We start from the raw sequence: 24,604 nt of genomic DNA, 5'->3' as shown, positions 1-24,604 counted from the left end.
CAAAAGCCATCAACTGTCGACGCTCAATATCCATGCAAGGAGGTGGAGAGTGGACAGGGTAGGGTGGATGACCGTCCCCTGCTGCTGCAACAGAAGATCCTCCCGAAGGGGCAGTCTGATCGGTGGAGCTGTGGCCATGCTCAAGAGCTTGGGATCCCAGACTCTTTGTGCCCATTCCAGAACCACCAGGATTACTTGGGCCCGGTCTTGCCTGATCTTCTTCAGAACTCTGGGCAGAAGTGGTATGGGTGGAAAGGCATACAGGAGGCCTGAGCTCCACTCGAGATGAAAGGCGTCACTGAGCGAGTGCCACCTTGGAAACTCTAACACGCGAAACAGCTGACATTGTGCGTTCTCTGCGGAGGCGAACAGATCTAACCATGGCTCTCCACACTGCTGAAAGAGACCTTGCGCCACCTCCAGATGGAGACGCCATTTGTGATGGACTATGCATTGTCTGATGAGTTTGTCTGCGCTTGCATTCAAATAGCCCGCCAGATGTTGAACCATCAAAGAAATACCCTCATGTTCCAGCTAAGTCCAGAGACGAAGCGCCTATTGACAAAGAGTCCACAAACCCACTCCACCTTGTTTGTTGTAGTACCACATGGCGGCGGTGCTCTCTGTGAATACCTGCACTTCTTTCCCTTTGAGAGAGGGAAGAAATGCTTTCAATGCTAGTCGAATCGCTCAGCGCTCCAATTGATTGATATGGAGCCCGGATTCCGACTGAGACCAGTGGCCTCTGATCTCTGCCTCTCTCATGTGGCTGCCCCATCCCAGGAGTGACGCATCTGCCACTAGTGTGAGGTCTGGTTGTGGAAAGGAGAGGGATCTGCCCTTGACCCAATCTTGATTCGTGAGCCACCACTGCAGATCTTTTGCAGTTCCTTCTGAGATCTGGACTTTGTCGGAGAGTCTCCCCAGATGCTGTGTCCACTGGAACTTCAGGTCCCACTGCAGAGCCTGCATATGCCATCTGGCCTTTTGAACCAGCAGGATGCAAGAGGCCATGAGGCCCAGCACCCTCTGAGTCATTCATTCTCACCAAACTCCAGGACAGAGGCTGAAGCATTGGTATTATAGCCCGAATATCCTGGACTTGCTTTCCGGGAGGATAAGCCCGAAACTGCACTGTATCCAGAACAGCTCCTATGAAAGGGAGCATCTGAGAAGGAGTCAGGTGTGACTTCAGCATGTTTATAGTGAACCCCAGCGAATGCATGAGGTTCGCCGTAGTCTGGAGACGGGAGATGATTTTCTGTGGTGTGTCCGCATTCAACAGCCAGTCATTGAGGTAGGGGAAAACTGAGACCTCTAACCTGCACAGGTGAGCTGCAACCACTACCATCACCTTTGTGAACACCCGAGGAGCACTGTGAACTGAAAGTGCTTGTGGCCTACCACGAATCTTAGGTAACGTCTGTGGGCCGGCAAGACGGGGGTTTGGAGTATGCGTCCTACAAGTCCAATGATACCATCCAGTCTCCCAGGTCCAGGGCAGAGAAGACCTGAGCCAATGTCAGCATCTTGAACTTCTCCTTTTTGAGGAAGAGATTGAGGAACTGAAGATCTAATATAGGATGAAGACCCTGGTCCTTCTTTAGCAGCAGAAAGTAGTGGGAATAACAACCAAGACCTAATTCTGATGGAGGGACCCACTCTATAGCTCCTTGGCCAAAAGAGCTTTGACTTCCTTGCGGACAAGTGCCATATGATCCTCTGATATGCGGTTGAATGAAGGCGGCATGGCTGGAGGCGAAGACTCGAAAGGGAGGGAGTAGCCCTTCCGAACAATCTGGAGGACCCACCTTGTCCGTGGTAATGGATTTCCAGTGGGGCAGATGATGGCGAATCCTGCTGCCAACTGGTTCCAGGTGTTCCAACGGACTAGGAAGGTTTGGAGGCCGAGGAGTGGGGTGTTGGGGTGGACTGGGTGACCCGCTGGCTCCCTGATCCCCAAGATCATGGGATCCCACGGCCTTGCAGGGGCTGTACAGCATGCGTGGGTTGATGGCTCGGAGGAAAAGAACACGGTTGGGTGCCCCTTCCATATCCACAAAAGTGGTGGAAGGCAGACTGGAGGGGTCTAGGGGCAGGCGCAAGGCCATGGGACCGGTACGTGGCTCTGGAATCCTTGAAGTGCTCGAGCGCCGAGTCCGCCTTGTCTCCGAAGAGACGGGTGCCATCAAAAGGCATGTCCATCAACGATTGTTGGACATCCCCCTAGAAGCCAGATGTTCTCAGGCAGGCGTGACATCTGAATGCCACTGTTGATGCAACCGATCTGCCTAGAGAGTCAGTCGTATCTGCGATCACTTGGTAGAGGACAGTTCGGGCCTCCTCCGGAACTGTAGGCAGCACCTGTCTGACTGTATCCCATAGATTATGGGAATAGCGGCCCAAAAGGCATGCGGTGTTCACGGACTGCAGTGCCAGACTGGTAGAAGAAAACATTTTCTTTCCCAAATTATCCAGTCTCTTTGATTCCCTATCCGGGGGGGCGGTAGGGAATGCACCAGAGGAAGAAGAAGAAGAAGCCTGGATCACAAGGCTCTCAGGCGTGGGGTGTTGGGTGAGGAATTTTTGGTTTGTTGGCGCAGGCCAATGGCAGCGGGCAATCGTCCTATTCACAGGAGCCCCTGTGTTGGGTCTGGACCAAATACCCAAAAGGACATCCGTCAGTGCCTCATTAAAAGGGAGAAGGGGTTCTGATGAGGAAGACCCCGGCTGAAGCATGTTGGTTAGGATATTAGGCCTAACCTCCGCAGAAGGTAGTTCCAAGTCCAAGGCCTCAGTCGCCCTTCTCACCACCATGGAGTACATGGCGCCCTCCTCCGTAGCCACAGTAGGGGGAGAGAGCATACCAGTGTCATGGGAGGTGTCTAGACCACTGGCATCACCCAAATCCTGCACCCAGTTCATTTGGGGGTCCAGCTGATATTCTAAAGGGTCCAGCGGCCCCTCTAACCTTTCCCCATATCCATACCCATAAGCCTAAGGGTCTGAATCAACCCTGGGCCCAAGAGAGCCCATAGAAAACAGATTTGCGTCGAGCGACGTCATTCTGGCTCTGGGTCGTCGGGTATGAGAATAGGGTCGATGTCAATCGTGGGTCCAACCGACGTCGGGAGTGTCGACATCCAACCTGATGCTGGGGAAGGTCACTGTGGCACAACCGGCGTCAGGGTGGAGCCGAGATTGGATCCAGAGGAGCCCTCCGTAGTCGTGGCCGAAGCCGATGACTTCGAACCCGAGGGGGCCCTCACCGACTCACCTGTGTCCGAGGGCGCCGAGGGTGGGTCGGTCTTCCCAGAAATGAGGAACATTGCCTCATAAAACTCCTTTAGCTGGGCAGGGGTTGCTCCAGCTCCTGGGAAGTCATGGAGTCGTGGGGCGGACCGAAATGGAGGCTCTGAGGTTGGAGGCCTACAGCATTGATGCTCTTCCCCTGGCGCATCATCCGAGCGACGGGCCAAGACGAAGAATGTTTGTTCTTCTTCGACTTATTTTTCTTATGTCCCAAATGTCCCGATGACTTAGAGGACGAAGAGTGGTGGTGACTCCGTGGCCGGTCTCGAGACCTTCCTCCCGAGCGAGACAGTGAACGCCTCGGAGTCGAGTGTCGGGCCACCATTAGCTTTAGGGACCGCTCCCTCAAAGCTTTAGGGTCCATGGCCCGACACTCGGAGCACGAGTTTGGGTCATGATCGCGCTCCAGGCACCAAAGACACACAAGATGCGGATCCGTCACCAACATCATTGGGTGACAGGAGTTGCAGGGCTTAAAACCGGTCTTACGGGACATCCCTCGATGCATCCATGACCTCGTCAAAAAATCATCAATAAAAATGTTGTAGTAGTCAAAAAGTGACTGAGTTGCTCTTCTCTGGATCTGCGCATAGGCTGGCTCGGAAAGAAAAGAACTGACGTCAGCACGCCAGTGAGGCGCCTATATATGACCGCGACGTCATCATGGCAAACAAGACGGCACCGACGGCGCGCAGAGGGACTGCTCAAAGAAAAAGTCTCTGGATCCAGTCTGACGCCCTAGGTAATTCAAAAGGTAAGGAATCTGCAACTAGAAGTCTCTATCAGATACCCGCAATCTTTATGAAATGATAGACTGTCTCAGCAACGAGTTTAGGAATGTCATAGTAAATAAATCTCCACCCACTAGAAACACTAAAAACTCAGTTAAACATTAGTGAACACATAAAAGGGAGAGGCACGGCTGCAGATTCGTTATGCAGAACCTGACGATGCACAAAGCCTGTCATTCTTCCGTGTTAGGTGAACGGAATACCTAGTTGGCCCCTTCTCAGGAAGCTGCCAATTGTGGGGCTTATTCCTAATACTTTGCCAGTCGGTGAAGTATGAAAGCACCTTAAACACTTCATACAGAATTGGCACTCCAGGACTGGGAGGAGTAGTGCAAGGAAACAGGTATTAGCTAAACAGATTGGAACCATGCTGGGCAAGAGATTCATATGCTTCAACATTGTGGTTGATCGCATCACTTTGATCTACCCAGTTCAGAATTCCCAGTGCTACGCAGTGCCTTACTGGGCCGAGTGATCACTGACCTTCTACGCAGAAGATGAGACGCTTTATTGCGACAGTTCTTATTGCAATCTTCTGGCTGCAGTGGGTATGTTTTTTTCTCACAAATTCTTTTGGGTGAGGAATTTGCTAGGGGATACCAAAGCGAGAGTGAGGTGAAGGTCACGGTAACCTGTTTGAAAGATCAGGAGGTCTGCCTGGGAGGCTCTGTTGCGCGCCTTTGTTAGGTGCGCAGTTATGTTATAGAAGTGACTTTGTGCCATATTTAAGTTAGCACCACATACCAGGACCAACGGGACATGTGGCAGGGAGAGGTAGAAAGGTACGGAGCATCCTTCTCATCTTTGGATGACTTGCGCTCACCTTACTCGAGGCCAAGGGATGCCACCTGGGGGCCTGTAATCCTCGTAGTGACAGCCACCCATTTTCTATGACAGGCCCATGGAGTTATCTGTGTACTTATCTGTCAATATTGCTTAATGAGGGGCAGTGTTGCCAGGGTGGTGCGGCATAAAGTGTTCCAGTGGAAAGCGAATATGCAACTACAGCAAGTTCCATAATTTACTTCACCCCTAGTGCACTTTGTTAACTCCCTCCATGGAGATTTAAAAGGTATGGTCCAGGTCAAGGTGTTCATTTTAAAATGGTCATGGGGGAGACTCATAATCTCTGTTGCATAATATATAATTTCTCAGTGCTACAGGGTAACGTAACTTGTGTACGTAATGATGGCTTCATATGTAGCCTTATCTGCGTAGTGATTGGGCTTCGGCGGGCATCAAAGACAAGTCAATCGGTGTATAAAAAGGGGTCAGGTAAACAGTTCAACACTTGAGTGGTTTGGCAGCCAATGTTGCCTTTCCCACCCCAGTTAGGGGCAAGTGGTAACTGTACAGTTGGAGGCTCTTTACACTCAGGGCGTAATTGTTGTAGGGTTGGAGCTGGGTGCTGCCATGAAAAGGCAGAGGCAGGAAGGGCTAACTGGGCCCAGGATTGCTCACATGGCATGGCCTTATGATTATTCGTGGTGGGTTCATGACATAGCTCTGTCACATTAAGGCTTTTATGCACATAGTTTCCGGGTTTGCACCATGGTCTCATGTCTGAGTTCCAGCAGACAACTTTCAGGTTGGGATTTTTAAGTTCTTAGCCTTGGTGCCCAAGGAGGTGGCAGGGCTTTATTTTACCTTGACCATTCTGGTCCACCATTGGTCTTCTATAGGCAGGTGGACCAAGCCAGGACAGTAGCGAGGAAGTAGAGAAAAGCAGTTAGAGTGCATGCCGTGCTCAGCAGTGTTTTCTGGTATAGCAGTTACAACCAGGATTCCCCTAGATGATCAGTGGCTTCCTACGCCCAGCAACTGGGTCAGCTGGCAGGTCTAAGAGTACCCAGTAGTGGAACTGGTAGGTAGCCCAGTCTCATACCGGAGTACATCCAGCACAAGTTCATGGCCGGGAAGGCCAGTTCAATATTGGCAGACCGCAGTAGCTAACCGGTGACCGCTGACCATAGACAATCAGGGCATGGGGATCACAACATTGTGCCCCATGGTTAAGCAAGTCCATAAGCCGGAAGTGGGAAATGAGAATGAGGGTTGGATTGGAGGAAACTGGATAGCGGGTGCCCATTTAGGCTTGTCGTCAGGCAGTGTGGATAGTATAGAATTCATCCAGACACTTTAAGAAAAGCAATATTTCAAGGAACTTGGGGCTTCATATGCAGCACTGGTTGATTTCCCGGGTTATTCTGACAAGGATGATCACCTTTTCTGATTGCTCAGAAGCCTTGAGCCTTTGTATAGTCTGGTGCTGCCTAGAGCTGCTGCTTAGGCAGTCGATTGGGGCAAGGGAACTCTGAGCATGCTATGTCTGCCAAGAAGCTCTTTCCTTTGTTCAACGGGCGGTTAGTCGAGGCAAGCTGTGTACACATGGGTGGTTTTCCCTTCCCATAAGGGAGCTGGGCATCCTACTGGCCTTTGCCAGGTGAGGGTTGGTCCAACAAATGCTCAGATGCAGCACGGGTAAATGGTGAGACCAAGATTACTTTTATTGAGCACGCTGGGTCTGCCAAATGAGTTTTCCCCTCATTTAACAAGCAGACAGATTTGCTGAGCGGGGTGCATACGATGATTCTTTCCTGGTGTGCAGAGAAGGCCAGCATCTGTCTGGGTTAATTGGGGAAGTGTTGATTCAACAAAGGGGGGAAGAGTTGCTGCAATGGCCACGGGTGGGTCGAGATATACACCCCTAACAAGGGAGAAGGAGCAGGGAGTACTTCCTGTTGGGGGGCATTAGGGGCTAGCTGAGGGGAGCACTGAGCATAGTGGTGCCCTTTCCCTGTGGACATAGTTCCGTTGTCTGGCGGCTGCTGGGAGTACATGGTTTTCGTCAACCAGCATGCTCTCCAGGAGAGGGAATTGCGTGGGGAGGACAAGTTTGTCAATGACCTCCTTGCTCTGTAGTTGGTTTTAGGCAGCAGAAAAGAAGGCCACTCAAAGAATCTGGACTGATTTACTGAACTAACCCATCCCTTGATGGGGTTTAGATTGGTGGCAGGAGGGGGTCTGACCTGCTTGTGGTCCTGGACTTTTCGCATGCCTGATGCTTGGAGTTGAACATTTTAGGGGCTTTGCCTGGTGACAGGTAGCCCAGCAGGGCCAGTGCATTATGCAGTGCCCTGGAGTATTTGGTACAGCAGAAAAGGGGGCTACCCAAAGAATTTGGACTGAGTTACTGGACTGACACCCCCCCTTGGCGAGATGTGGATTGGTGTGGGCACTGGGCTGGCAGGAGAGGGGACAGACCTGCTGGTGGTCTTGGACCATTCTGCCCTCACCCTTGATACCTGGAGTTGAACATTTTGGGGGCTTCGCCTGGTGAGAGGTACCCCAGCAGGGTTGGTGCATTATGAGGTGCCCTGGAGTATGTGTTTGATATGGAATTAAGGGTATTGCCCAACCCTCTGTGTGAACTAGGGGATGTTGTCACTAATGTATGCTTGTCAGTTATCTCTCTTAATCTCTCTGATGCCCTTGGTGGAGGGCGTGGGTGAAGCATAAGAAAAGCACTAAGCATTCCAGAAATTTGTGCTGTAATGGCAAAGTGAAGACAATTGTTGTTTTTCTTGTACGATCTTTGAGCTTTTTCTGATCTGGTATACTATATTCACATAACCAATGTCTACTTAGCAATGAGTTTACCCCTGGCTGGAACCGTATGAATAAACGTCTTGGTCCAACCAACTTAATCGAGGTTGCCTCACTCTTTGGGAGGTTTCCATAGGAGAGGGAAGCAACTTGCATGTTTTGAGTGCACTATGAATAGGCATCCCCTGTAAATACAGGAAGGGATGCCATTAGTCACGCCATGGCAGGAGTAGCCAGTGAGTGGTGTTACAAAGGCCATCAAATCATCATGAGGCACCCAGGATGGAGCATTTAATGTGACAGGGGTGAAGGATCAGCCTCTATTTCTCTCCATAGCACACTTGGACTACCAGCACCCTGGAGCAACAAACACCCACCCACTCCTGGAAAATGGCAGTGGGGTTTTAGCAGCAAAAAAGGGGGCTACCCAAAGAATTTGGACTGATTTACTCGACTGATCTATCCCTTGGTTGGGTGTGAATTGGTGTGGGCACTGGGCTAGCAGGAGTGGGGACTGATCTGCTGGTGGTCCTGGACTTTTCTGCTCTAAACCCTGATGCCTGGAGTTAAACATTTTGGGGGCTATGACTGTGACAGGTATCCTGGCAAGGCTGGTGTGTTATACAGTGCCCTGGAGTATGTGTTTGGTACAGCAGAAAAGGGGGCTATGCAAAGAATTTGGACTGATTTACTGGACTAACCCTCCCCTTGGCGGGGTGTGGATTGGTGTGGGCACTGGCTGACAGCAGGGGGGACTGACCTGCTGGTGGTCTTGGACCTTTATGCCCTAACTTCTGATACCTGGAGTTAAACATTTTAGGGGCTTTGCCTGGTGACAGGTACCCCAGCAGACCCGGTGCATTGTGCGGTGCCCTGGAATACGTGTTGGGTATAGGATTAAAGGTATTGCCCAACCCTTTGTTTTGAAGGAGGGGGAAGTTGTCACTAATGTATGCTTGTCAGTTATCTCTCTTAATCTCTTGGATGCCCTTAGTTGATTGCGTGGGTGGAGTATAAGGAAAGGGGGCCTTCTGGTACTAAGCATTCTGGAGATTTGCACTGTAATGTCAAAATGAAGACAATTGTTGCTTTGCTTGTACAATTTTTGAGCTGTTACTGATCTGGTGTACTGTATTCACATAGCCAATGTCTACTTAACAATGAGTTTATCCCTGGCTGGTACTGTGTGAATAAAAGGCTATGTCTTGGTCCAACCAATGTAATCAAGATTGTCTCACTCCTTGGGATGTTTCCATAGGGAACGGCAAAGATTTGCACCTTGTGAGCGCACTATACCCAAATAAGTTCTCACTTGTTCCTTCTCGCAAAACCAATACAGGATAGCTGGAGTGCTACACCCAATCATGTGTCAGGTAAGATATGATATTTCCCAACCCTGATTGGAATATGACATTTTATAGCCCGTCCCTCTCTCAGCTGGTCTCCTGGAACTGATGTCAGTGTGCACACCTGTACATACAGCCACTGCGCACCAAGCCCAACCAAAGCAGATGTCATAACTGAACAGATTGTGATATGTTAGAAGGTGAGTTTAGAGCACAGATCAGAAATCTGTGGTGGATCCACCTTATCATCTCTGCTGCAAAGGAGTCAGAATCAGTGAGGGGATAGCACGAAGTGATCAGCTGTGACTGCAGTACAGCACCTGCTCGGGGCTCACCAAGGCCCAAACAGTGAGCAGAGCTGTGGCTGCATCTGAAACATATATGCTCTGGTTATCAGGCCAGTGCACTGGGTAATTCCTGACACAGAATGCGGTGCAGATCGACAGCTGTAAGAATCTATGCTGTTGGCCGGCAAGGCTCAAGTTAGATGACAGCGCAGGCTGTGAATCCACTGTTGTTGAGCAGCCTCTTCGTCAGCAGGAAAGAGCGATGTGGTGAAATTTTACACACACTCGGGTTCCTGCTTTGGTTTTTGCAGGAATCTGCTGCAGAACCCACTTCTGAGGCCCAAAACTGGAGGGGGCACCTCAGGCAAGTGTAGGACTCACAGATGGAAGAGTCCAGCAGCACCAAGAGTTTTGCAAGCAAGCGTTGATGTCTCTGAGACTGCAGAAGAACAGGGGCAAACCAGCACATCCTTGGGGGGCCCTGGTTCAGCAGGATGGGTCCAGTCCTTGTCCTTGGCAAGGCAGAGATCAGCAGGTAATAAGGCAGCTCAGCAATGGAGAGAGGCAGTTCCTTGGAACAGTCAGTCCAGGTAGAGTGGCAATCCGTAAAAGCCAAAAGTGCCTTTGATGTGGAGGATGACTTCAAGGATCTCTCTGAAGTCTCCCTTTCATCCCAGTCCCGGCTCCAGACTATCAATTGGGGGTAATCAGCCCTTTGTGTGGGCTCAGGCCACTGCCCTTAGTGTAAGTGTGAGCCCTTCCAATCCTCCTTGCCCAGGAAGACCCATCAGTATGCAGATGAATGCAGATTTAGTTGAGTGTCCTGTGTTGGTGTCTGGAGGCAATGCACAAATATAGCTGTCACCCAGCCCAGACCACATTTCTATTGGAGGCCGGCTGTCAGGCACACAGAGCAGTGAGAGCAGAGAAATTCCCACTTTCTAAAAGTGGCATTTCTAAAATAGTAATAATAAATCCAACTTCCCCAATAAAGAGGATTTATCAATACCATTCCAATGATATGATACATAATGCAGCTACTCCTTTCTGTGCAGGAATTAAAGCCCTAAAGACATATTAAAGAATTCCCAATGCTGGCCTATGAGAGTAGCAGGGCTCACAATAGTGAAAAACGATTTTGGGGTGGTTTCACTACCAGGACGTGTAGAACTTAATGTCCTGCCTCTTACTTACATAACACCCTGCCCAATGGGCTACCTAGGGTCTACCTTAGTGGTGACTTATATGTATTAAAAGGAAAGTAAATGGGAGTTTAAGGCTTGGCAAGAAGTTTTGAATGCCAGATTGAAGTGGCAGTAAGACTGCCCACAAAGACTCTGCAATAGCAGGTCTGGAACATGTTTACAGGGCTACTTAGGTGGGTGGCACAAATACTGTATGCATTGCCTCTAAGGTACACCTGATTGCTCTGTGCCAAGCTGCCAGAGAGATGAGCACAGGCTAAGTTGGGGTTTGATTGTGCCATACTCTGACAAGGACCGTGGTTGCTGCTTGACCAGGGCTCACAACCAGTAAACCAACAGCCCAATTTCTTACAACTGGGTTCTGGGCTAGGTGGTCTTTTTTATGCTAGGCCCTGTGATGAGCAGTCTGTCGTCTCTGCTATATGTGAGTCTGGGATAAGTGTACTTTGTCATTTGTTTATACCTGGCCCTAGGATAGGTTGCCTGTGTCATTTCATGTACTAGCCCCTGAACTCTATTGTCTCCTGTAACTGGCTTTGGTGGTTGTTATGATCTCTTTGTATCAGGCATTGACATATGTAGTCTCTGTCTCTCAAGTACCACGTTTTGGAGTATGTGATCTGTGTTGTCTCATGTATCAGCCTCTGGAGTAGGTGTCCTGTGCCATATCTCCTGTTCAAGCCCTAGGGTAGGTGGACTGTGTAATTTCTCAAATACTTTGGGGTAGGTGGTCAGTGCTGTCTGTGCTGTCTAGCATCTGGGATATCATGGGTAGCGCCACCAGTGGAAGTTAGCAGCTGGGAGAGCGTCGGCACAGACATAGCATTGTATAAGCATTACAGCCTTCTACACTCTCCCACTGTATTGACCTCTAGATGTTGCAGTAATATAAGAGGAACTGGGGCAGATTTGGAGCAGTGTCTGTAAGCACAGCAACCTTCACTGGGGGTCACTTGTATGCACCATCCCTTTTTATTGCCTGGTTAATAGCGCAGCTGTCGGCAGACAATTATGTGGGCATCACCTGGAGAAGACTTTTGGCTCTGCCCACATGTTGGGAGCTAGGAGTACATGTTTTGATTTGGCACAAGCTGTAGGCTTCCACAAAAAAGTGTGTGCTACCCATCTACATTAATTTTGCTTATTTATCCAGCTACCTGAGCTTGAACTTTCAGGGGCACACACATGCTGCTGTAATGATAATAAAGTGGTTTAGACAACTAGGTCATTTATGGCATTTTTCTCTGGCAGCAGCCCAGATAGTAATATACATGGACTTTTAGGTCTGGGTTGACAGTGCATTCACAAGTAGGACCTATTGGCATTGCCAATGCTTGGTTTGGCTCTTTGTGGTGAATCCTTCTTTTTGCATAGCAGCCACTCTTCAGAAATATTTGTAGCCACTCAATGACCTTTCTTAATTTCTAACAGATGTTTTTACAGACATTAATCACTTAGGAAAGTAAGGTTTTGCTACGTATTATGTTTTTATGTTTCTTGCATGCTTTTCTATTGGGAAAAAAACAAAGGGTGTCATTTACAGTTTGAGGAATGTGGACGAGTCATAAAAAGTAAGAAGACTTTCCATCCACCTTTTATAGAGTGTATGACCCTGCATACACTTTAGAGTGCATGTGAAATTACCAAAACGTGATGATTCATTTGCATCTGCAAAACTATAACTGTCCCCTAGGTGCTCTGGGACCCTGTTTAGATATTGTGCCATGGGGGAACAAAGAGGGTCTAGCATGTTGGACTTTTAAAGATATCATTACTGAGCATTACTCACATGGATGGATCCTGGGGAAAAAACAGTCATTGACACAGGATTGTGAGAAGCAATAATTTCAAGAAAGCCCTGTGTACTATACCTCATATTCTTTTTACGGTTCTGCTCTTTACATTGTCCCTGGGACTGTAAAAATCTATCTGGCACAGGCCGCACCATCTTGTTTCTTTTTTACAAGATTCCTGAGGCTGAAAGTTCTGCATCATATCTGCCCAGCATGGCAAATCCTCTTCAGCCATCTCATTATTTCTTACCCTTTTCAGTTGCCCATCTTCTGCTCCATTTGGAGACTGTGCGGCAACCCGCAGACAGCCGGTGTATCAGGCTGGGGATTGATAATGGTGAATTCACTCAGGGCCTGAGTCCCAAAGGTAACCTTACACTTCTTACGGCCTTTCTATATGCGAAGGCTCCGGATCCCTAAAGATATTACTTGTAAACCCTTTGTGAATAGCAAACAACCATAAACTTAAACAAAGGTATAAGTTTACCTTTGTGAATCAGGCCCTCACTGTCCGAATCACCCTTTGCATGCCAGCACGTAGAGCTTTGCTAAAAGCATGAGACCCATTTGGAAGACACTCATCCTGAGACTGGAAAGGTAAGAGGTGTCAAGAAATAATCACATAATCAAAATGAAAATCTCCTTGTATTGAATTTTAAGTAAGTAGCAAGCAGTGCCATGCCAATACCAATCAAATAAATTGAACATAATTGAACAATAACAGACGAAGAATGCTATTGCACTGGTGCGGGCGGCATTATGTTGGCATACACTTCTCAAAGATTTAGTTGGCCATGACAATCTCATCGATCCACCTTCTAAACGTCGATACATTCGAATAGACGGCTGGCGTAGTTGCAGAACAGGTGTTGGCAGTCCAGGACGCCACACCAATCAGATACCAAGCGCCATATCTTTCACAGACCAGAGGGCCACCAATGTCTCCCTGAAACAAAGAGGACAAGAGAATGGTCAACAAAAAGGTTATTGGAGGATGGAGACAGAACATAATTGAGGTTTTTATTTCCAGCCAAACATTCACATGGAATCCCCGTGACATTTTAATTGTTTTAAGTTACAGGACGTAAAATGCTGGTTCCATGCCAGTGTGTGCACGTTGGAAACTGCACGGATTAAATATCATGAATTAACAAAAACAGACATCATCGATTATGTCAAAACTTCCCTCTAAAACATGAAGCATCAGCTGCAAGTGCTTTCTGAGCTCAAAGTTTGATTTCATTGGAGGGGAGCATTTCAAAACATTGACCTTTAATGCGAAAATTCACTCCATCCTAGATTACATTTTCTACTCCACCCCATCGGAGTCTCTTCAACAAACTGTGAGCCACTGTTGTATTAAGGACATTATTGGCGATGTGTTGGATTCTCACCAACACGAGTGTTTCCACAGAGTGTGTTAGTAACAGGGACACTTTTGATAAGCCTGCCTGCCAGTGCAAGCCACTAAATGACTGGAATTGCATATGTTCAACTGTACATGCTGGACAGAATGGATCTTGTGAAGACTGAGATACCTACCATACAGGCGGATGCACCGGCACCTCCAGCACAGACCATGGAGTCGGTAATCAGATTGCCAAGACGAGTTTCACAGTCCAGGTTGGTCAGAAGGGGTACAACAGCCTGCTGCAGTTTAGTGGGTGGGATGTATGCTGTGAAAGAAGAAAACAGAAACGTCGAAAGAAGATAATGCTGTGCAGCAAAAAAAAACCTGAATCAACTAAAAAAATACAAAAGTAACACTTGTAAGATTTTAAGTGCATGTTTTATATTTTTATGATAGTTTCAGCAAACCAGACTAAGGGAGTGTGGCGGGTGTGTGGTTACTCTGTCACAAATGTGGCGGATATCCCGTCCGCCGCATTACAATTCCATTATATCCTAGGGATATTGTAATACAGCATACGGGATATCCGTCACGTTTGTGACAGAGTAACCCGTCTGCCAGACTCTAAATCAGGCACGAAGCTTGGCATGGATGTAATGACAATGCTAGTAGGTCATAGGAGCAACAGAAGGAGGGGTTGTGTGTGGCTGTTTGCCATGGGTCCAACATAACAGGGAAGTTGCAAAGGCATATTTTAGTCAATCTGTTCGGAGGTGGGGGAGTGTTCCTGACAAACACTACAGTGTACCCGACAAAAAGTGGGGGAGGTAAGGTATCAAGATGGTAGAAGATTTGGACTGTTATTTCTGCTAGTGGGATGGTGGTATTTTCAAAAGTAAAAAGCACTGATGAATGCCATGAACAAGTCAATGCTTCAGTCCCAGCTCCAGTGAGATAACTCAGGGGATTGGGTGCTGCAGTGCATGACTTGTAGGTCACAGTAAGATAGCTTGGTGAGTTAATGCTCCTAATATACAACTGTTCCTATGTGTCCCCACGGTAATATATATTTGTTGTATTGCATATTGAAACAGTATGGACTGTACTCTAAAAGGCGCAAAGCACTTCACGATCACAATTTTTTTTGTGCAGTAGAAATTAGAGTGGACGCGGCTAGAGTAGTATTGTGTGTGTGGGCTCCACTTAAAATCATGTTAAAAAACAGAATATTAGGAGGAGGAGCTAATGGATGGTTACGATTTTTTATATTACATATATTACATATATTGTTATTTTACACACATTTGCAATATGAGGTATAGTGATATGCAGGGATGTATCCTCAGTTACAAATGATTTCTAACATGAAGAAATATGGATTATTGCCAGGTGCCTGACCACAAAGGTCGTGACAGAGGCTCCACACTCATGGCGGAATCTCCGCATAGCAGAGTGTGGAGATTCCGTCATAAGTGAGGAGGCTCTGCTACAACTTAGGAGGCTCTTTGTGAATCGGGACCATAGTCTGTAGGTCCTAATAAGAATCACTAAATATGGTAATAAATACATACTGTTTCTTGAACGGTGAGGTGAGACTAGACAAACTGTGAACCTGGCAAAGTTTTTTTTTAAATGTGAAGGTAAAAAAGGGTCCCTGATCATGCAAATGAGCAGAGGCTTGCACCTTCAGCTGCACCATGCAAGCATCTTTTCTTTCTGAGGTGAGTCTTTTGCCAGCAGGTAAAGGAGACTCAGTCGAGAGCTGGCTGTTCAGTTTCCCTGCTTCCATTCAGGTCTTTGATAGCCGTGAGTGACAGCAGGGAGCTACTGCTCCCTTCACTCCAATATCCTGTACGTGTTTGTGAGCATTCGACTGCAGCGAATCTCGTCGTCAACATGAAACCATTCCTTGGTAAAGCCTTTGCGTTCCTTGACAAAAAATCCCAACTTCAGTGTTGTAGGTTTTACGATGGTGGGGACAATGGGCAAAATATATAGGACCCATTCCATAGTCTTCCTTCACTTCATTAAATGTGCCATTCAACTTCAGTTTGCCGTTTGAGGAAGCAAATCATATGGAAAATCTGCCTTTTTTCTGTGATCTAGTTCCTCCTACTGTAAACCGAGGGGAAAAAAGATGAGCAGCTGGTGGTAGTGTTGCCATGGTCCATGGACCAAGCCTTAAAACTGCAGGCTACGTGTGAGTCACAGGCAGAGAGTCCCAGGGCTATTTTGTTTGGTTGCAAGTGGCCACTCAGGGAGGGCATAACATATAGGCCTACTCTGAGTGGTTGCATGGGCAGTCGAACATGTTGCAATCTGCATGACCCCATTTCCTGAAGGTTTACAAAGCAGCTCCTGCTGCCATTTAAATACATCAATTCAGCCAGATACATAGGGGCATATTTAGAAGAAAGTGGCGGATCAGCTCTGATGCACCACTATTCTTGCGTCGCCCTGCAACCCCCTAATGTCACCATGGTGGTGCTGTATTTACTATACAGTGCACCATGGCACATGTCATCACAATATTGTCAAAATGTATGATGCTATTGTGGCGCTTTGCTGGATTAGCACCATAAATGATGGTGCAAGCACAGCAAAGCACAGGAAGGCCCATAGGTTTTTATGGGAGTGTCAGTTTAACGCCTGCCCTGATCAGGCGTTAAAAATGATTGAAGAAATGGCGTAGTGAAATATTGTAAATTTCACTGCGCCTTTATTTTGGGCCTCCCTGCATGGAAATGCCCCTTGCATACATTATACCTGGCGCAGGTATGATGTGGTGCAAGGGGTTACAAAGTGGTGCAATGCATGCATTGCACCTCTCTGTAAATATGGTGCACAGTGGGGGCCTCCTTCTTAGTGTAAAACAATGATCCAAAGGCACAAGGAGGCACAAAGGGCTTGTAAATGTGCCCCTTAGTTCCCCTTGTGTGAAGAGTAATCTGATTGTCTACTGCCATATAATCACAATCACTGCACATAGCAGACAGCTCTGTGGATCATGTTCTGCAGTTGGGAGGCATAACAAATCTGAACACAGGTTTGTTCCTAGGAAAAAAATCCACCCTTTTTTCTAGTTCGTTTGCAGTGTGTTATCAGACATATTTGCTCTCCATGGATGGACTATTAAACGTTTGGGGTTCTCCAATGTAACTTTTCAGTTCACTTTTTCATTCACCCTTCTCATAATATTCAGTAGTGTGAATTTCTGAGTATAGCAAATAAGAAACCAACATATAAATCCAGCGGCGGCTCCTCCGCTGTGGTGGGGGAGTATCACCTGCCCCACCCTCTCCCACCAGCAGCAGCAACTGCAAAACCTGAAAAAGAAAACAATAATAAACCATATTTAAATCATGTTTATTATTGTTTTATTTTTCTAGGGGGCAGCACCATGAGGGATGACAGGCAGGGAGGAGGAGTGGTGGAACTGCTGTCAGTGTGCATGGGTGTTTAGCTGGCCATCTCAGGACAGCCAAACCGACATGTGCATTGAGCTGTCTCCAACCTGAGCTGTGCTGCCGGTTTGGAGACAGTAGGCACCGGCTTCCAGTCTGCCTGGGTGAGCAAATCGAGGGCACTCAGGCCAATCCTGACACTGCTCTCACGCTTCCAGCATGAAAGCAGTGTCAGCATTGGCCGCTGGGCAGTATGAGAGCCTGTGCCTGCATTGGAGCCTGAAGAACAGTGATGCATGGATGCAGCGATGCGCAGACAAGTTTTTTTGTGGTTTTTTTGTGGTTTTGTTTTGTGCCCCCGCCCCGCCTCTTTGCCCCGACTCCAGCCGCGACTGTTAAATCTGCAGGGTCTCTGGAATTATATATTATAGGAGCTCCAAGTAATATGGCCAGGTTGACTTAATAATGCAGCAATAAAAGGCAAATCAGGCAGCATAATGAGATACACTATGTGGTTGTATTAGCTTGCTTTTTTTTTTAAATGGTAAATTAACTTGCTTTTTTTGAAAGGGTAAATACAGAACCTGCTCAGTCAGTCCTATGTGAGTTCATGCTGTCTATTTGTGTCCTTAGCATGACAATCCTCGCCCCTTCTTAAGTGACTGTAATTAAGCGATTCCTGATGAACAGCTGAGCAGATAGACATCCCGGGGATTTGAATAACCGGATGAGATTTCCTTAAATAACGGTGTCTGCCAACATACGTTTCTAGTATGGTGCCAATGTTTCCCTGTGGGCATACTGTTATATTATATTTGACTGCTTTATTTGTTAAAACACAGCAGACATCAAAGTATGAGTGAACATGTATCACTTAAATACATGTGGAAATAATACTATTTTACAGCTTCATTCATTCACAAAACACAAAATAAATCTGGATAAATACTGATAAGATGTCCAATAAATAAAGATGGATATGTGAAAAAGATAAATGCCACAAAACCAGGAGCCCTATTTCTAATACTTTTCACATATTCTACCCTCTGCTGTGTAATTCGCAATTTTCAACAAACATTGTTTCTTGCTGAAATGAATTAGAATTTAGCATAAGACAAATTGTACCCTAGCAAAATGTAGTCACAGGCTCTTTGAAAACATTTACTAGTCACCTTTTATTTACTGATTGCTGTATTCAGGTCAGGAGTTAAGTACTACTGAGGATAAACTGAAACCTAGACAGTATTAATGTCCCCAGATGATGGACGGGCAGGAGCAAAAGTAAAAAGGACTTTTAACTTTACAATTTTAAAAGTAATTCAGACAGTGTTGAAATAATGATTCCTCCTGTCTCTTGAAAATGTTTCCTTTAATTGTTTCTCCACATTCTTGTCACACCAGAAACACTGTCAAGGACTTATGACTTGACTCTGACAGTGGCTTTCAGCGAGACACTTAGATTGCACATATGTCATGTACAGCACTGCAGTACAGCGTCCTTTCTTAATGGGAAGAGGCGCTTCCCGAACCCGAATTGTGGATAGAGTAACCCAAAACAGAAGCCCTCTCTGAAGCCTTTTTACAATTAAGTTGTTCCATACAATGCAAAACGTTCAGAATGATTTTGCCTTGCAACTAAAACAGGTGCTGCACTTGAAGACACATTCAGATGATGGGTTTGACGAGTGAGGTTGATAATTATTATGTGCATTCATAATTTGGCATTCTGATCTAGTGTCTCTCAGTCAAGTGTACCAATGTCTGTGTCGGTTTCACTTGGAGTACCATCAAAGGCAAATATGTATGCCCCAATTAACGTTTGCTCAAATGCACATCCTGGCACAACTGGGCAGCAGGAACCCAAAGAGAACGATTAACACTCATTGAGGCCTGATGGCTCTGTATTGAGCTGAAACTCTGATAATCCATGGCCAGTACCATGGTTCTGGTAACCAAGCCTAATCCTCAAGGGAGGAAGAAGGAATTATGGTTTTGTGTGGACTACAGAGGTTTGAATGCAGTCACCAAGACTGATGAACACCCCATACCTAGAGTTGATGAGCTTATTGATAGGTTGGGGGTTGCAAAGTACTTGAGTACATTTAATCTGACCTCAGGTTACTGGCAGATTGATTTAAATCCAGGAGCAAAGGAGAGGTCAGCATTTTCCACACCAGAGGGCCACTTTCAAATCAAAATGATGCCCTTTGGTTAGGAGAATGGCCTTGCCACCTTCCAAAGGTTCCTGAACAAAGTCCTGTCTGGGTTGAAACATTTCAGTGCAGCTTATCCAGATGATATGGCTATATTCAGTTCCACCTGGGAGAATCAACTGGTCCACCTGAAGGAAGTGCTTCAGGCCTTGTAATAAGAAGGTCTGACTATCAAGGCAAGCAAATGCCAGCTAGAGCAGAGTTCAGTAGTGTACTTGGGCCACCTTGTTGGTGGAGGTCATGTATAACCTCTCCAGCCCAAGATCCATACCATACTGGATTGAGAAGGTTCTAAAACTCATACTCAGGTCAGGGCCTTTCTTTACCTGACGGAGTACTACCGGAGGTTTGTAAAGAACTATGGGACCATTGTGGCTCCCCTGTTAGTGCTTATTAGAAATGGGGTCTTTGGTTGACAGTCAGGATACCCCCTGTCCAAGCAAGGACCCTCACTCTAGTCAAGGTAAAAGAGAATCACCCTCAACTAACCGCTGCTCACCCCCTTGGTAGCTTGGCAGAGCAGTAAGCTTAACTTCAGAGTGCTAGGTGTAAAGTATTTGCACTAACACACACGGTAACTTCAGGAAAACACTACTAAATTACACAACACCAGTTTAGAAAATAGGAAATATTAATCTAAACAAAACAAGACCAAAACGACAAAAATCCGACATACACAAGTCAAGTTATGAATTTTTAAAGATTAAACTCAAAAATAGCGCTTAGAAACACAAAATGCTTCAATGAGGTGTTAACACGGCGTCGTGACAGAGTCGTTCCCAACAAGCTCACACCAGCGGCGCTGGACACGGAGTCGAGTAGACCCCCAAGTACAGTACCTTTGGTGAAGAGTGAAAACAAGTCGATGCGCGAAGTCGGGGATCGTGGCGTCTGTGCGAAACATTGAATCTGTGCACTTCGAAGGGCGTCAGTCATGACGTGGTGCACGACTTCCATGGAGTCGCAGACTTCAGCGGGGCTGCAGAGGCATTGGGCCTGCGAAGGTCGTTGGGTTCCAGCGAAGATCACGGAGTCGGTTGCAGGCGGCGTCACCGGATTCAGCAGCGGCGTCGGTCCGAAATCGTCCAAAGTCGATTTCCTTGGATTTCCACCAGCTTTCCTTTCAAGGGCCCAGGGACTGGATAGGGCACCACTTGTCAGAGCGGGAGTCTCTCCAGAGACTCCAGGTGGTGGCAGAAAGAAGTCTTTGCTGTCCCTGAGACTTCAAACAACAGGAGGCAAGGTCTAAATCAAGCCCTTGGAGATTTCTTCACAAGATGGAAGGCACACAAAGTCTAGTCTTTGCCCTCCTACTCTGGCAAAAGCAGCAACTGCAGGATAGCTCCACAAAGCGCAGTCACAGGCAGGGCAGCACTTCTCCTCAGCTCTTCTCCCGGCAGAGGTTCCTCTTGATGTCCCGAAGTGACCTAAAGTCTGAGGTTTTGGGTGCCCTTCTCATACCCAATTTCTCCTTTGAAGTAGGCCTACTTCAAAGTAAAGTCTCTTTTGAATGTGAAATCCTGTCTTGCCCAGGCCAGGCCCCAGACACTCACCAGGGGGTCGAAGACTGCATTTTGTGAGGACAGGCACAGCCGTTTCAAATGTAAGTGACCACTCCTCCCCTCCCTCCTAGCACAGATGGCTCATCAAGAAATGCAGACTACACTCCAGCTCCTTTTGTGTCACTGTCTAGTTTGAGGTGCAACCAGCCCAACTGTCAAACTGACCCAGACAGTGAATCCACAAAAAGGCAGAGTACCAGAAATGGTATAAGCAAGAAAAGGCTCACTTTCTAAAAGCGGCATTTTCAAACGCACAATCTTAAAATCAACTTTACTAAAAGATGTATTTTGAAATTATGAGCTCAGAGACCCCAAACTCCACATGTCCATCCACTCCCAAAGGGAATCTACACTTTACTCAGATTTAAAGGTAGCCCCCATATTAACCTATGAGAGGGACAGGCCTGGCAACAGTGAAAAACTAATTTAGCAATATTTCACTGTCAGGACATATAAAACACATGACTATATGTCCTACCTTAACCATACACTGCACCCTGCCCTTGGGGCTACCTAGGGCCTACCTTAGGGATGCTTTACATGTAAGAAAAGGGAAGGTTTGAGCCTGGCAAGTGGGTACACTTGCCAAGTCGAATTGGCAGTTAAAACTGCACACACAGACACTGCAGTGGCAGGTCTGAGACATGATTACAGAGCTACTTATGTGGGTGGCACAACCAGTGCTGCAGGCCCACTAGTAGCATTTGATTTACAGGCCCTGGCACCTCTTGTGCACCTTACTAGGGACTTACTCGCAAATCAAATATGCCAATCATGGATAAACCAATCAACCATACAATTTACACAGGGAGCATATGCACTTTAGCACTGGTTAGCAGTGGTACAGTGCTCAGAGTTCAAAAGCCAACAGCAACAGGGCAGAAGAAATAGGAGGCAGGAGGCAAAAAGATTGGGGATGACCCTGCATAAGCAAAAAAGTCCAACAGTGCTCATCTCTAAGAAACAGCCCAAAAGGTCATTTGGACCCCAGACTGTCAGAAGGTCTTTGACACTCTGAAGGGAACTATGTGTTCAGCACCAGTCCTACTGGTCCCTGACTACAATAAGGAGTTTATTGTTCGGACAGATGCTTCAGAGCATGGGGTGGGGGCAGTGTTGGCACAGGAAAATAAAGGGGAGCAGGATCAGCCAGTTACCTTTATTAGTAGGTGACTACTTTCCAGAGAGCAAAGATGGAGTACCATTGAGAGGGAAGCCTTTGCTGTGGGCTGGTCCCTAAAGAATCTGAGGCATGCCTGTTTGGTACTAACTTCTGTGTTGAAACTGATCACAGACCTCTCCGATGGCTCATAAAGATGAGAGGGGAGAACTCAAAATTATTGAGATGGTCCATTTCCCTATAGGAGAAGGACTTCATAGTGGACCACAGACATGGGACTGCCCATGCCATTGCAGATATATTTTCCAGGTGTTTTCACTTAGCTGATGAGGAATACCATTGTAGGTTACCCATCACCTTTCCTCGGGGGAGGCATGTAGGAAAGTCATCCTGTTTACTTTGATCATCCCCATTTTTTGACTGATACTGGGGGTTACCTCCTCTGAAAGAGCCCTGGGCTCTGCTAACCAGATCCAGTGCCAGGGCTCTGTCCTTAAAAGTATATGGTGTTTGGTATAATTAGAACTGGCCAAGACATCCAACTGTTAGTCCCTAGTATATAATAGGGCTGGGAGGTTTAGAAACCCCAGTAGACTAGATGCACTCAAGTGTGCACTGCTGTGGAGTCAAGTGTCATTTTAAAGTCAAACCTGCCTTGCAGGATGGTTTTAAAATAAAACTATGTCCAAATTCGAACTTGGAATTAAAGGTACTTCCAAAGACCAAACCTACTTTCTTATTACATATAAGGCACTCCTAAGGTACGCCCTATGTGCCCCAAGGGTAGGGTGCCTTGTTTGAAAAATCAGAGACAATGTAAAACATGTTTTATATGCCCTGGTGGGAAACAAAAAAACATGTTGTTTTTCCCTGTTGTAGTGCTGCTAGGCCCATAGGCTAACATGGGAAGGCTTTATTAAACTTTAAAAAAGTCTAACATTTGATGGGCTCTAGCTAGCAATCCATTCAAAGTATCAAAATGATAGTTACAATAAACCCAACAACTAGCCAAGGTCAGATTTATTATAACTATTTCAAGATAGTAGTTTTAGAACATACTATCCTGAAGTTACCTAAAACAACCCTATAGAAGCCTCTTCTGATTGGTCAGCCTTTTTACAACCTAAGCCAAGCTGCTCCCTGAGTAGGTGTGAAGAGGCCTGGGGCTGAAACAATGCATCCATTTGGTGGAAGGAGATCTGTGTCCTGGATAAGCAAGGACAGGAGGGGGTCTGGGAGATAAACTGGACCTCAAAGGCAGAAGAGCAGATGTCACAGGTCCCAGGCCATCCCCCACCTTCCTTGATCCTCAGCCAGATGGAAGCCACCCTAATTGGATTAGGAAAGGGACTGGAAGGGGAATGTAGGGAAAAGTTAGCCTCAACTGTGTGTTGGGTTAGCCAGACCTGCACTTCAAGAAGAGAATTTCTCCATTTTGATTTGTGAAAAACTGTGTACTCAGGGACAAAAATATGGCACACTAGGAAGTAGGCATAACAGAGGGAGGCAACTTGAACCCCACTGGTTGGGGTGTACCCACATCTTTCCAGCCCAAAATTTGGAATAAATATGGGATAGCTGCAGGAGACCCTCAGTTCACTGCCTGAAACATCAGAAGAAAGACTGTCCTGCTTGGACTGCACCACTGAAGGCTTGCACTCAGAAGGACTGCATCTGCTGCACTCTCAAGGCTCAACCAAATAAGGACTGTGTCTGTCTTTAAGGACAAGGAGTGGACTCCCTGAGCAGCAACCGGAAGAAAAGCGCTGTGAAAAAGTTCCACAGGAAGACCTTCCTTGGTGACGAGAGTCAAGCAGGCGACTTTGAATCGCGACTTGGCCTCACTGCGCAGGTTTGCCCCACTGAAACCTCCGGAGCTCATCACAGTTGATGGCCAAAGACTGAGCACTACAGGGCTCACCAAGGCATTTCGTTGAAGCAGGCCGTGGATATTGAATCAAAATTCGGATCCAAGGACCCAATCGTTGAATGTACAGAGAAAAAAACTCCATAGAAATGACTAAGTGCGAAGGTAAAATCTTGACCAGGACCTCCCGCTTTCCCTACCCGACCCACGCTCCATTGTGGTTGCCCTAAAACTTTTACTTTGTCCCGGTCCAGCATGACCAGGTAGCCACGGTTGGCGCTTTATGCTTTTAGACACTTTAATGCACATTTTTTATTCAACATTTGTAAATTCATATCTCTACTTCCCAACACTCGATGTTTGATATTTTGGTGTCATTTTAAAGGAAAAAAGATTCTCTATTTTTAGAAATTGGTGTTGGAATTGTACTGTGTTGTGTATTTTACTTATTTACTGTTTTGGTGATATTACTTGCCTAGGTCCTAAGTTAAGCCTGACTGCTTGTTGCCAGGTTACCCAGGGTTGAGCAAGGATTGGTTTTTTGAGACTTGACTGGACCTTATTAGTGATTGTGGTATTATCACTTGCTGAAGGTGCATACCTCCACCTACAAATAACCATCTTTCCTAAAACTCCTAGTTTGACCTATGTCCCCTCCACAATGTTCCTGATTTCTATACTGTGACCCTATATCCACCCTTCAAAACTTTCTTTATAGAATTTACAGTAGCATAACAATGCCCAACA

At 46.8% G+C, this 24,604-nt stretch overlaps 1 protein-coding gene across 1 annotated transcript in view; it reads right to left on the bottom strand.

The window, feature by feature from the left end:
• Positions 1-12,966: 12,966 nt before the first annotated feature.
• The window catches only part of LOC138299729 (chymotrypsinogen 2-like), a 66,582-nt gene continuing 54,944 nt past the window's right edge, over positions 12,967-24,604 (bottom strand). The window contains exons 6-7 of the mRNA XM_069238250.1: positions 13,883-14,016; positions 12,967-13,286 (exon numbers count right to left, since the gene is read on the bottom strand). Of these exons, the coding sequence (XP_069094351.1) occupies positions 13,125-13,286; positions 13,883-14,016 (296 nt within the window). The 3' untranslated portion in view covers positions 12,967-13,124. The remainder of the gene's footprint in view (positions 13,287-13,882; positions 14,017-24,604) is intronic.

The sequence above is a fragment of the Pleurodeles waltl genome, chromosome 6, assembly GCF_031143425.1.
Source record: "Pleurodeles waltl isolate 20211129_DDA chromosome 6, aPleWal1.hap1.20221129, whole genome shotgun sequence".
Taxonomy (NCBI): Eukaryota; Metazoa; Chordata; class Amphibia; order Caudata; family Salamandridae; genus Pleurodeles; species Pleurodeles waltl.
Note: the sequence above shows the minus strand (reverse complement) of the source record. Positions and strands in the feature narration are given on the sequence as shown.